The 14906-nt window shown below is 41.4% G+C and overlaps 1 protein-coding gene across 1 annotated transcript in view; it reads left to right on the forward strand.

The window, feature by feature from the left end:
* Positions 1 to 14906, forward strand: part of Rph (Rabphilin) — a 123869-nt gene that overhangs the window by 89114 nt on the left and 19849 nt on the right. The window contains exons 11-13 of the mRNA XM_080274484.1: positions 9059 to 9172; positions 10486 to 10639; positions 12483 to 12658. Of these exons, the coding sequence (XP_080130610.1) occupies positions 9059 to 9172; positions 10486 to 10639; positions 12483 to 12658 (444 nt within the window). The remainder of the gene's footprint in view (positions 1 to 9058; positions 9173 to 10485; positions 10640 to 12482; positions 12659 to 14906) is intronic.

A 14906-nucleotide genomic window follows, 5' to 3' on the forward strand; every position in this document is an offset into this window, starting at 1 on the left:
TATAACACCATCCATATATATATATATATATATATATACATACTGTACAGTAAAAGCTCGATTAACCAGAATGCATGGGGATTCTTCCATTCTGGATATGGAATTTTCAGGATAATCGAATGTTACTCTTAGAAATTTCCTGGGAGGTCAAACAAATGAAATAGGACCAAACTTGGGACTTTATTTCAAAAAGTATGTTATTCAGTATTAGATACAGTACAGGTACACTACAATACACAAAAAAGACAGCAAGAGAAATTGTACAGGACTGAACACAAACCAGCAAATATTACCAAAATATTTAAAGAGAAATTTAGCATGTGTTACAGGCCAAAACTATTTTGAAAACTTAGCTGCATACACTACTTTATCCTGTACTGTACAGAACTAATCAAGAATTAAGGGGGATCATCAGGATCATGAGATGAGGATTCAGAGAGTGGAGAATGAGAAGTGGAAGGAACAAGGTCAGGAGCTGAAGAAGTGGAAGGAACAAGGTCAGGAGCTGAAGAAGTGGAAGGAACAAGGTCAGGAGCTGAAGAAGTGGAAGGAACAAGGTCAGGAGCTGAAGAAGTGGAAGGAACAGGATCAGGAGATGAAGAAGTAGAAGAAACGGGGTCTGGTATCCAGAATATTTTTTTTGACCCTATGCCGGATTAAATTTGCGTTCTGGTTATGCAGATGTACCGATGCATCGGATGCCGGTTAATTGAGCTTTAACTGTGTGTGTGTATATCTATATATCTATATATATATATATATATATATATATATATATATATATATGTATTATATATATATATATATATATATATATATATATATATATATATATATATATATATATATACAGTATATACAGTACCCTCACATCCAACATGCGTTTGTCCAGCTCGATTCGCGTCCAGCACGGAGAACAAAAAATTAGTACGATTTAATACTACAGTATTTAATTACTGTAACATGGGTGCATTAGCATAACACGCACGGAGCTCCGAGAAGTGAGCGAAATCCGCAGAGTTCGCCTCTAGCACGATCACCCCCGGTCCAACACGGTTATACTGGACGTTCCTATGATGCTGACAGCCAATCAAAACTTCTGATCAAGTTGCCTCCCCCACCCGCTATTGTGACGTGATCATGATGTCGCCCAATCAAAAATGCTTCTGCTCTCACGTGATGTTTTGTTTAAATTTCTCCCGCCACAGTGCCACTCAGTCGCATAATTCGCATTGGAAGGTGCTTTTTTCTTGCTGCATTTTCTGCCATTGCAATTGCATTTTATCCTCCTCACGATGCCTAGGAAGCCTTCTGAGAACCCCAAGAAGCGGCGGCACCTCCCTCAGGCCACCAAGCTAGAAGTCATCGAGAGGAAGAAGAAAAGGGAGAGGAAAATGGACATTGCCAGGGCCTACGACGTGAATGAAGCCAGCTTGAGGACCATAATAAAAAACCAAGACAAGATCCTGGCAGCAGTGAAGGCTTACGGAGTGCTAGGACAGGCAGAAGCAGGACTTTCCATGGTTGTGGATGAGGATAGTGATTCTAAGAGTGATTTCGCAGGATTTATGAGGGAGGTTGAGGAGGAGCAGCAGCCATTACCCGCTAGTGACGCCAGCAGCCATCCTCCGGGGACCGAGTAGGACTACCTACAGCCTCAGATACCACCTTCCAATCCCATCAAGCCCACCAACACTATCCTAAAAGGTTAGTTATCATTTATAGTACAGCACCATTTATTATACTTACAGTAGTACCAATATATGTAAAGTTATATGGTAGGTATTTAGGGTGACTTTTCCTAGGGTTGCCGACATAATTCATTTTTCCCCATAAGCTCTGTCGTTTGTCCAACACATTTTTGGTCCAACACGGGACCTGTGCATGACAATATTACCGTGTTGGATGCGAGGGTACTGTATATATATATATATACGCCCAATATCCAAACTTCCCCACTAACCGGACATAATCGTCCCGGGATCCAATATTCCCAAAATGGTCCGAAAACACCAAAAAAATAGAAAAAACCCCGAATTTTTCCCGCCCGTAATTTGAACTTGGCGCGCGCGGCACGGGACAGCTTTGTTGTGGCGCGTCATTCCTCCGATGTCCGATAGAGCACCCCTGCATCCTCCCCACTTTCCGCCTGTCTCTCGCCGCAAGTGCACGCTTGTCGTCATGGCTGCCCATGTGCTCGCTTTTGTGGTGGTTCCTTACCTGCTGCTCTCGTGCCTCTTATTAGTGTGTGTGATGATGGCCCCGCTGCCTGAGAAGAGGAAGAGAGTGGTGTTGACTCTGGAGAAGAAATGGGAGATATTGGAGAAAGTAGATGCGGGGTGGTCTTCTTCCCGCATCCTCCGCGAGTTCAACCTGGCCCGATCTACTTTGTTCGATATCAAGAGATCCCGAGACAAACTCAGGCAGTACATGGCTGACTTCTCGTCGAGAAGCAAACGCAACGTGGAGAGGAAGGTGATGTTTACTCCAAAGTTTGCTGAAATCGACTGCTCCACGTTGATTTGGTATCGACAGGAATGTGCTGCTGGTGTGATGGTACATGGTATGGAGCTGAAGGTTGCTGCTGAGAAGTTCGCCAGGCTTCTCGATGCCCTAGACTTCAATGCATCCGAGGGTTGGCTCTTCATGTTCAAGTTACGGCATGGCCTTACCAACCATAAAGCTCATGGCGAAGCTTTGGATGCTAATGAGGATGGAGTTGACGAGTTTCAGCACAAGGTGAAGGGCTTGATCGACAGGGAGGGCCTCACTCTCGGTCAAGTCTACAATACTGACGAAACTGGTTTATTCTATCGCTCTTTGCCAACGAACACTCTAGCCTAGGAGACAGAGAAGCGTGTACCTGGCCGCAAGCTCTCCGAGCACCGGATATCTGCTTTGTGTTGTGCCAATGCTAACGGCATGCACCGGCTAAAGCCCGTTATTGTTGGCCGTGCAAAGCAACCTCAGTGTCTTCTTGGGGTGATGGATGTCCTTCCTGTCGTCTGGTACCATTCTTTGAAGGCATGGTTTACAGCCCAGATCTTCAGAGACTGGTTCCACTGCCACTTCGTCAAGGAGGTCATCAATTACCAGACGAAGACACTGGGAATCCCGCGCGACCAGGTAAAGGCCCTCCTTCTCCTCGACAATGCACCTGCCCACTCGTGTGACAAGGACTTTTGTGGCTGAGAATGGCCGGATTAGATGCATGTTTCTGCCACCTAATACGACTGCTCTCATCCAACCAATGGACCAAGGAGTGATCTTGGCAACAAAGCGCCTATACCGACGGAAGTTCCTGGACGAGGTGATGGTTGTTCTCGAGGATGAGGACGAGCACAGGGAGGGACGGGACACACGAGGCCAACGGACTTTGGAAAACTTTGCCGCTACAACATCAAGTCTGCAATCTACAACTGGGCCAGTGCATGGAAGGAAGTCCCTGTCAAGACTCTAGAAAATGGTTGGTCTCGTCTGCTTCTCGGAACGGATGTGGAGTACGATTTTCTAGGGTTTGACGTGGATGACTTCCATGCATGGCTATGTACGCATGGCAACGATGTTGATGTGGATGATGTGCGTGAGTGGTTGGATGACGACGAGGACGATCCTGGGTATCACACATTGTCTGATATCGAGATTGCATCTTCAGTTGCAGGTGTCAGTACCCAGCTTGAAGATTCCAACGAGGACGGCAACGATGATGCGGACTCGTCACAGCATGACACTACTCCAGCCATCCCCAAGCTGAGCGCACTCCGGGAACACTTAGAGTTCGTTCTCGACTACCTGGAACACCCGGACTGTGACAGGGCGATGGGGCCCTTGGGACTTGTGGAGGAAGTGCGTGCTTTCAGGCAGCACATCATCAATCGTCAGAATCGTCGGTCCTTGCATCAATCAACCATTGACAGTTTTTTCAGGCCCGTGACCCCTGCTGTGCCCAGCCCTGGGTCCACTCCGTTGCCTCCCAAAGACAGGCCCTCATGCTCCGAGCCACAGCCCAGCACATCAGCTACGGTGGAGTCACTGCTCGACGTGAGTTTGCGTCTATCTTCAGAGTCGTCTGCAGTGGGTACGCCATCACCACGACCCAGCGACACACCCCTAGGTCACCTGCCAGTGATACTCTCGGACTCTGACAGTGATTAAACAGCAAGAACTTCCCCACTAGACCACACGGGAATTTACAGTGTTGTGCAGTGAAAAAAACAGTGTGTTGTGTTAAGGATTTACAGTTGTGAGTGAGAATACAAATTTGGAACAAAATTTAACGTAAATAGACTTGTTTGTTTTTGCTTTAGAAAATGGTTAGAAGAGTGGGAAAAGTTAAAGTATAGAGTGCAACACTTAGTAAGTTACAATGGAGCATAAGTTAGACAAGAGTGCACACTGTGAAGAGAATGGACTTCTGAGTGCGATTGACTAAGTTCAGTGCAAGACTTCATGAACAGTTTACTGGAAGTGCTTCAGGAAATCCTTCTTACTGTCAGAGTCCGAGAGGAGGCGGTTATTCATCGAGATGGCCATGGACTTGCTGTAAGTAGACAGAATGTTTCATACTGTACTTTTTTCCATACTATACTTACCTCAAACACCTCATTTCACTCTTTAATGTCCTTTATTGGTGTGAATAGGGTGTTAGGAGCTATGCATGTGCAGTAGGAAGGTGTTATTCTGAGTTAGGCTAGGTGAGGGTCCATAAGTACCAGTCCAGGAGCCAGTAACCAGAATGTTTAATATTGTATGAACCTACCTCAAAAACCTCATTTTATGCTTCTTTTGCATTTATTTCAGTCTTTTATGTGCCTTATTGGTGTGATTTGGGTCTTAAATAGGTCCTATGCATGTCCAGAGGGAGTTGTATAGGTGTTTCTCTGAGTTAGGGTCCATAAGTACAAGTCCATAGCTGGGGCCCAATATCCAGACAGGACCACTATCCGGACCTGCCTATGGCCCTATTACGTCGGATATTGGAGAGATTACTGTATATATATATATATATATATATATATATATATATATATATATACAGTATATATAGATAGATAGATAGATACAGTATATATATATATATATATATATACAGTATAGATAGATAGATAGATAGATACAGTATATATATATATATATATATACACAGTACAGGTATATCGATATCTATCTGTCTATCTATCTATACAGTATATCTATATCTCTGTCTATCTATATACAGTACCCTCGCATCCAACACGGTAATATTGTCATGCATGGGTCACATGTTGGACCAAAAACGTGTTGGACAAACAATAGAGCTAATGGGGAAAAATGAATTATGTCAGCAACCCTAGGAAAAGTCACCCTAAATACCTACCATATACCTATACATATATTGGTACTATTGTAATTATAATAAATGGTACTGTGCTATGAATGATAACTAACCTTTTAGGATAGTGTTGGTGGGCTTGCTGGGAATGGAAGGTGGTATCCAAGGCTGTAGGTAGTCCTACTGGGTCCCCGGAGGATGGATGCTGGCGTCACTAGCGGGTAATGGCTGCTGCTCCTCCTCAACTCCTCTCATAAATCCTTCGAAATCACACTCAGAATCACTATCTTTGTCCACAGCCATGGAAGGTCCTGCTTCTGCTTGTCCTAGCATTCTGTAAGCCTTCACTGCTGCCAGGATCTTGTCTTGGTTTTTTATTATGGTCCTCACGTTGGCTTCATTAATGTCGTAGGCCTTGGCAGTGTCAACTTTCCTCTCCCCTTTCTTCTTCTTCCTCTTGATGCTTTCTAGCTTGGTGGCCTGAGGGAGGTGCCGACGCTTCTTGGGGTTCTCAGAAGGCTTCCTAGGCATCGTGAGCAGGGTAAAATGCAGTAACAAGGGCAGAAAATGCAGCAAGAAAAAAGCACCTTCCAATGTGAATTATGCTACTGAGTGGCGCTGTGGCGGTAGAAATTTAAACAAAACATCACGTGACAGCAGAAGCGTTTTTAATTGGGCGGCATCACGATCACGTCACGATAGCGGGCGGGGAAGGCTACTTGATCAGAAGTTTTCATTGGCTATCATCATCATGGGAATGTCCAGTATGACAGTGTTGGACCAGGGGTGATCGTGCTAGAGGTGAACTCTGCGGATTTCGCCCACTTCTCGGAGCTCTGTGCGTGTTATACTAACACACTCGTGTTGCAGTAATTAAATCGTATTAAATAATACTAATTATTTGCTCTCCGTGCTGGACATGAATCGTGCTGGACTAACGCGTGTTGGACGCGAGGGTACTGTATATAGTATATCTATATCTACTGTATCTATCCATCCATCTATCTATATATACAGTATATCTATCATCTCTATCTCTCTTTTTATGTGAGGAAGAAGGAACCAAAGGCCATATCTATATATATATATATATATAAAGTGATGGTCTTTGAGAGAGGTGAAGTCAGTGAATGTACAGTGAGGTTGGATGGTGAGGAATTGGAAAATGTGAGTACGTTTTAAGTACAGTACTTTGGTAGTGTGATGAGTAAGGATGGAGGTTTGGAGGGTGAAGTGCTTGAAAGGGTACAGCAGGGAAGAAAGGTTGCTGGTTCCTGGAAAGCAGTGATAAGAAACAGGGAAGTGAACATGGAAGTGATAAAGTTACTACATGACATTATTGTGCTACCAACTCTAACGTATGGAAGTGAAGCTTGGACGTTGTTGGAAGGACACAAGGCAAGAGTGAGAGCAGTGGAAATGAGTTATTTAAGAGGAGTCTGTGGAGTCACATGGAGAGACAGGCTGACAAATGAGGATATAAAGAAGCATTGTGGTGTGGATGTGATAGGAAGCATTAGGAAGCATATGGAGAGGATGTAGGGTGAAAGACTGATGAAGAGAGTGTATGTGAGTGAGGTGGAGGGGGGGAGAGGGAGGGGGAGGCCGAGGATGAGATGGAGGAATGGGATGGAGAGGTATATGAGAGAGGGGGGTGAGTTGGGAGCAGGGCAGTGAAATGGCGGGGGACAGGGCGACGTGGAGGCGATTTGTTTGTGGCCACCCCGAACGGGACTGAGGCGTCTGGCAATAGATAGATAGATAGATTGAACAACCTTGGAGACTTAACACATCCCTGCTTTGGTCTAATTTATAGAAGAACTTGGTTCACTTTCCACACTCATTGAGGCTCTTGCATCCTCATATATATGCTTGACAGCATTCAGCAGTTTTTCATCTACGATATGTGGGGTGTGAAAGTAGCAGCACAAACAGAAATGCGTAAAGCATACCATAAGACCCTTTGCCATTCGGCAGATGAGGGGTGCTGTCCCCCAGAATTATGCTAAAGTCCCTATTTTGACACTCTTGAAAAATATTCCCTCACCAGGCACATGCATAGAAACACACTGATCATTGTTAGGTATAAGAAATAATGCTTGAACAGGAATATAATGTGCAATATGCCCATGTTTTGTAATGAAGATGTTTGAAAAAATCCATTGCATAACCGTTTATTGTATATCAATTCAGCTATAACTTGGGTTCAGTGGAGATGATTTTGGCCAAGGGTCACCCACTCAGCAGAGTCTAAAGGCAAACTTCCAACTCACCTAAATTGGTAGTTATATCATTTCACTACACTTTACTTGCTGCATACCACTAGAAATAAGTAAAAATTAGTTTTCAGCTCAACTAAGCTGGTAGTTATTTCAGTTCACTGCACTTCACTCGCTGTTTTAATTCCAGCACCACACTATTGTTCTGTCACTGACACAAACACATTCAGATTTGACGAGTTCAAAGGCCATCTTTGAACAAATAAATGACTAAGCTTGCATGTCTGTGATTTTATAAACAAAATAGCTATCACACATCAAGCAGTCAGGCTTTGTATGAGATCATAATGATCATACTGTATAAGTGAAAATGGAATCATATTTCACACACACACACACACACACACACACACACACAAAGAAAGAAAGGAAGAAAGGTCCTTCCTTTTTAGTTATCGTATTGTATAGGCAATTCATCGTATACCATTTTGTTGTAAAATGAGGGTCTGCTGTAGTTCCTCATTGTTCTCACAGTCAGTGCACTCAAGTTCATTGCATTTGCTATGTCTGCCACTTGCTGTTTGCCATGCCCTTTATGTTTCATGGTGCTAGAAATTAAGGTGTATGATAACTACCCATGTTTCATGGTGGAAGTGCAGGAAAAAAAAAAAATCATGGTAAAGCATCAATATTTACTAAGTTCACCAATTGACAGTCAGTGATTTGCAGGTTTGTTTATGGCCAGACTGTTCCCCTTAGCATCTCTTGCTACTCGACTTGCTACCTGCACTCATGACTCAGCTCACATATACTGTACTTTCGTAACATGAAGCTATGTGTGGAACATAACCATAGCTAGGGGATGGCAGAAGCAGGATATATCCTGGATGCCAAACAAGACTGGGTGTTAAAGGTTGTATAAAATATTTTACTTCTCCTCCTTCACTTGTCACTCTCACCTCTTCCATTTTACCCAAGCCCTTCTTCTCTCTTTCAGGAATTCTCCGGTCTCCCAAGGCCTCCTATCACTTTTCTCTCCAAGTTTCCAATCTTAACACACTCAGGCTCCTGTAACTCTGGGTTGAATGAAATCACTTGGTGTTAGCTGGAATGGAATGCAGTACAGTACTTAGTCAGGACAGTGTTACCGGTAATGGTTGCTTTGACTGTCAACTGAATAAAGCTGTCTAGGATTGCAGGAATAGAGTACTGTACAGTAGTTGTCCTGATGATGGGAGGGTTTAAAACTTTCCACCACTCCTCTCTAATTTTACACTCTTCCATCTTGAGCCTTCCTTCCTCCATCTTTCCTTCTATCACTCTTCCTTTTAGCAACTGCCTTTAGATGTTTTAAACATGGGAATTGAATAACTTCTGTAATTTAAAAGAAAATCCATGCAAAAGAGTACAAGAGGTAAAATTAGGTTCTACTGCAAATACCATGAAGGCCTGCTACTGCTCATACCCATAGTACCCATATTTGACATTCAGTCTGTCAGACAGCCCCTAACTGATGAATGTGTTGCAGATGAAGATCGCTTTGGCCACGACTTCTTAGGAGAGGCAAGGGTGGCACTACGACAGGTGACGCCCCATGAGACCAAGAGACTCAAGCTGACTCTTGAGAAGCGTATCAGTGTGAGTAAATGTGGTTTGTGAGCTGAATTTAGAATTAGTGTTCTGCTCTGTATCTCCTTAATATTAGAGGGAATAAAGAGTAGTGTGATCTTCAGTTCATTTTATATGGCCAGATTCATGATGTTCTCAGACATCAGATTATTACAGCCTTAAGGGATTCAAGCCAATCTACTGGACTCATTCTTCAGAAAAAAGAAAATTTTGACACATAAGAGAACATTTAAAATCCACCTCAATTTTATTTTAGTGGTGTTGAGTTCCTCAGAGCCTCTGATCCTTAATATTTATTATCTTTAGGTCTAAGGGCCAGAGTGGAGACTCCTCCCAGAGGAACCCTGTAGCATGCTTATTACCATATTGTTCAGTTACCTTTTTATATGTAAATATTAATGGTAAATCTAAAAAGTATTGCCATGTCTTCCCACAAGACCACTGGTGCATGGTATTCTAGTAGGTAATCCTTCCACAGTATTATCTTACACCAATATCCTGAAAATTTACCCATATTAGTTGTGAAAAAGATACTTCCAATTTTTTTTTCTTTTTTGCTGTCTTTCATTCCACCCCAGTCCTTCTTGCATGTAGGATACACTTCAGCTTTATCTTTCCAGCTCACTTATAGTCTTCCTCTCCAGATGCACATTATTATGTCTATTTATATTCTACCTTTCATTATGTATATATGTACTTAGACTATATCTGTATCTACTTATCTGTTTGTCTATTTACTTATGTGTTATTATCTGTCTATCTATAGCCTGTTGCTGAATGTAGCAAGGAGTACATGCCTCACCAAAAAGACCTCCAGGTATTTCTATACAGTATGCCTGTTCAATAACAGCCCTCTCCTACTGTGTAACACTGTCCTCCCCTATATACTTCCCGACTTCATGCCGTAACCTTGTTCTTGGTTTGTTTATTTATTTATTTTTCACCCAGTCCACACACATACATTTTTTTACCCAGTCTTCCACTTCAGTAACTTTTCTTTTACAGTCAACTAAACAAATAACCTCCAAATTTTTCCTAGTGATAATTCACAATTAGCAGAGTATTAAAAAAAAAAAAAAAAAAAAAAAAAATCATAACTAATGCATGTCTCAGATGGTGTGACTTCAGCACTGTACTATGTTCATCAGTCCTTGGGAATTATTTCACTTTCCTATACATTATTCAGTAAAGATACTAGCCTGACCCACATTATCTCTTTTGAAATGTAAGGCCCAAGTCTAGACTACGATAGTCTAGCACACAGAAGAGTACATAAACTCTAAGCAATTTATTCTGATGATTTTCAACTCTCTCCGCTTCAGTTAGCAGAGGATGAAGTGAAAGGTGAGACAGAGAGGGGTAAAGTGTTACTGAGCTTGAAGTATTCTAGTCCACGCAGTGCCCTCATCGTGGGTATTGTACGCTGCGCTCATCTGCCTTCTATGGACTCCAATGGCTTCTCTGATCCCTATGTTAAAGTGTGAGTAGGGTGGCAAAATAAATAGTAATACCTTCTATCATAGATTTGTTGGCTGTTATGTGTGTGTCTGTGCATGTGCATGTACATGTATGCTTGCTTGCTTGCATGCATTCATGTGTGTGTGCAATCAGTGGAACTAGGATAATAGAAGAGAATGCACTTGTAATGTACATACATGGTACATTTGGTATTGTGTGGCCTTTTTTAAAGTACATATTATGTTGACAGTTTAGGTGTCTTTAGCTTGTTATTTTTGAATGAATTAATTATAGTATCTGGTTTGTACCTACATACAACTGGTGGATTTACTGTACATGTGCAACATGTTTTATGTTATGTTCAGAAGGAAAACAGCTGTATGGCCAAAGAATGGCACTTTTATTTGCTGGAGGAGTGACCTGCCCCCACCTGGTTTGATGATTATGGGTACTGGTATAGGTGTGGGAGATTGAGAAGTGCTTGCAAAATGTTGTTCTGCTGGAGTGGGAGTGTTTTTGAGTAAGATTTTGTACCTGTTGCCAAAGGAATGTCGACAGGGTGCAAACACAAGTAAGGATGTACTAATGCATCCTGTTAAAATGCTTACTCCCACATGGGATCAAACTCTGGCACAGATAATAAGCAGATGCATGTGCTATCATCCCAGCCATAGGAGGGTCTGTGTTATTCATATAGTAACCATATGTTGAGTTAACTTTATTTAGAGAAATAGTTCTTTCTGTGTATCACTATTTTCCATATTGTATGTGGTATAGTTTAAGCACTTTAAAAAGCCTTTAATAAGCTAAGCATGCCAGTAAGTAACAAAATACTCTACTCTGTATCATGCATACTCTTTTAAGAGTTGTATATAAAGATTCTTTCTCTCTGTCTCTGTCTGTCTGTCTGTCTCTCTTTTGTAACCAGTTTTAGCCTCTTTCAGATACAGTTGGCCCCAGGAGTTGTATTACCCCTGCCAACCTACTCTTGCTCATGTGGCAGCAACACACAACATCTCCAATCCCCACCCCTCCTCGGTCTCAGCCCTTCCCTCTCATTACCACTTACATTAACTGCCTCTCTTCCCATAATGCTGGGCTTGTATTCTAAAATGAATGTAGTAGCCATAATTCATGATCTTTTTTCATTTTCCATTTACAGTATTGCTTAGCACACACAGCATCAAAGTGAAAATTAATTACAAGCTGGGATATCAGGCTGAAGTGAGAAAAAAGCGTCAAAGCAACTTCTGAACTGCAAGGATACGAACACCCTATAATTAATGACTGCTGAGGCCTTTTTGAGATTTTAGGGCCTGGATGTCCCCATAAGCTCCTACTCTTTTCCCCCTGAAGACATGTAAGACATTGACCAAAGTGAGATGGAATAATATTATTACTGGTATTAATAACCTGGCTGAAATGTGGGACTGCTTCATTTCATTTCCCCTCTTCCCTTCATCTCTCACTCACACTGTTTCAGTGCTTCACTTTCCTGTTCTGATTATCCCCCTTTCCATTCACTCCGTTCCCTTACCTCACCCCCTCCATCACCCTGTCTCTCCCACCCCGCCACCACTATCTTTTTCAAAGGCAGTATATATTGCAAGTAACACCACATGCCCCTGTAGAGGCCCATGTGATATTACATCCTCTGTGGATCATTCAACCACATTTTAACCTGACAATTTATTGTATACCAGTTTAACTACATAATAAGACAATTCTCTGTTGTGTACCTCCTACCCACACGAGTTGTGCACCATTGCCACATGGTCAAGAGAGGGATGACAGGTTAACAGGATTCCTGGAGCTGACAGTACATACCTGGTCAGTGGTTATTTTATTTTTTTCTTTTCCTGCAGCCAGCTAAAGCCGGATCCTACTTACAAGAAGTACAAAACAGCAGTCAAATGGAAGAACCTCAACCCAGAGTTCAATGAGGAATTCTTTTTTGAAGTAAAACGGAATGAGCTGCCCAAGAAATTGTTAGATATCCGTGTTTATGACAAAGATGTGGCACGCCATGATGATTTTATTGGTGAGTTGTTGGTGGTAAAATTAGTTTGAGTTGTTAGGTCATTTATTTATTTATGTTTTTTTCAAAGCAATACATGGTTATCCATCAATTATCTGTATACAAAGACAACCCTAGTTAATGTTTAAACAAAATACTTTAATTTTAGTTAAATGGATACACGGCAAGAAATTTTTTTTTCATATCCTGGCTAGCACATCAGCAGTTTTACGTCCTTTTTCACCATTAATGGTGTGATCTTTTCATTACCTCATCCAAATGGAAACTGAACAGCCTTGATGATCAGTTACCTACCACTGTCCCACTGCAACGATATAATTCAGTTAGTCTCTTCAACATATAGTACTTCCACCTTCTCACGCACACATACATATTGTTACCATAATAAAAGCTTTTTGCCTCATTCAGTAGTGTCCTTCATCATCATACTGTACTTGTATAATAAAACAGTTAACTTGCAATCATCTTATATCTTAGAATCATATATTGGTGTGTACAAGTGAACCCTGGAAGAATCACTGAATGTGATATGAAAGCATGGTCTTCATATCCATTATTATTATTTTTATTATTTTTTTATTACAGTATTATTATTATTATTATTATCATTACTTATATTCTTTGATGCAGCAACATGAGGGTGTGAGGAAGCTTGTGAGTTGTTATATTGCATTAACTGTCTTGGGAAAAATGATGGCAGAGAACTGTGAGCTGCCACATTCATTTGACAGTTGTGAGCCACCACATTTATTTGAGAGTTGCATGTACGGGTATAAAATTTTGAAAGAGAAATATTTTGTTGATGACATGGAAGCTGACATTGGGGATTACAGTACTGTAGAACTCTCCTCATACTGATACATAATATATACTTAATTACTGTTTTCAGACTGATTACCAAAAAGGCTTATCAGGCACCATTTATACAGTAAAAGTCCTCATGTTCGGGACCAAGCAGGTTCCGAAAAAGCAGAACCTGCCGAATGACTGGGAAAACCTGCCAAAATTTTTTTAGCAATCATGGTTGGTCACCCCAGTGCAATCACAGTGTTATATTTAATGTATTTAATGATACAGTACATATGAACTTACATTTGCCTAGGTGTACAGTATTTACATATGTACACTGTAATATAGCATGACAAAGATTCCAGACTTTTGAAAGATTCCACTCACAAATCCAAACACTCACGAGTCATGATGGCCGACAGCGCATGCAGTGTTGGCAAGCAGACATCTTTAGAAGCCCTAAGCTCAACTTTAAAATGCGCTAATCTATAGGTGAACCATTCAGATTTTCACACTAAATTGATATAGAAGAAAATCTAGTATTTACTGGCACTAGTTATGAAGAGCACTAGATCTAGCACCAACAGTGCCAAATTGGCAATTATGGGTGCAACTATGGGTGCACGGGTACCAGTGGTGAGCTGGCGACCCTGTTGCAGGTGCTGATTGGCCAAGCATATATTCCAGAAGAGTAGAGAACGTTCGTAATGCGACTATTTATGAAAACAACTGAAAGACCGGAAATATCTCAAGACCAGATGCTGAATGAGAGGACTTTTACTGTACATACAGGTACTTACATTTTCACTCGTATATTTGTGCTCTCCATCTGTATGACATTTTTGTTTATTCAGGTACCATAACAATTTCATGCACATTTTCACACTGTCACCTTAACAGTTGTGGGGAAAAGGGATGTGGAAAGCTATCCAGTATGAGGACTGTATTGAGTAAGCCATGCTTTCTACCTCTTGATAACTCTTGATAGGGCTAACCATGACAGAAGTGCATCAGTTTATTTTGTCCTTACATATTTACCTTATTCTTTTACTTCCTTTCGTCTTCCACGTTACTATACTGTACTAACATTGTGTGTCTTCCAGTGTTATTGTCAGTTTCACTTTCAAGACTTATTTTAGCATATTGTCTTTCTACATTCTAACATTCTTTGAAAATATTTGTAACACTGCAGAGCATTTAGTTTTCCTTGCAAATATTCAGGAGTGGATTATGTGTTGGAATTTGGCAGTTTATATTTGGAGATCCCTTGCCATAATTTATATTAACCATACTTGCATGTAATTTATGAGTTGTATTCAAGCAGACTGACAAAAACAACATTAATGGGAAATTTATTTGGGTTCTTTTTTAGGACAGAGTGGGGGAAGTGGGGGAAATTCTAAGTAAGAGGCAAGTAGATGTCTGCTACCTACAGGAAATAAGGCTCTGGGGAGGGTCAGCT

The sequence above is a fragment of the Coenobita brevimanus genome, chromosome 57 (genome assembly GCF_032717465.1).
Source record: "Coenobita brevimanus isolate Jiangsu-jjx chromosome 57, ASM3271746v2, whole genome shotgun sequence".
Taxonomy (NCBI): Eukaryota; Metazoa; Arthropoda; class Malacostraca; order Decapoda; family Coenobitidae; genus Coenobita; species Coenobita brevimanus.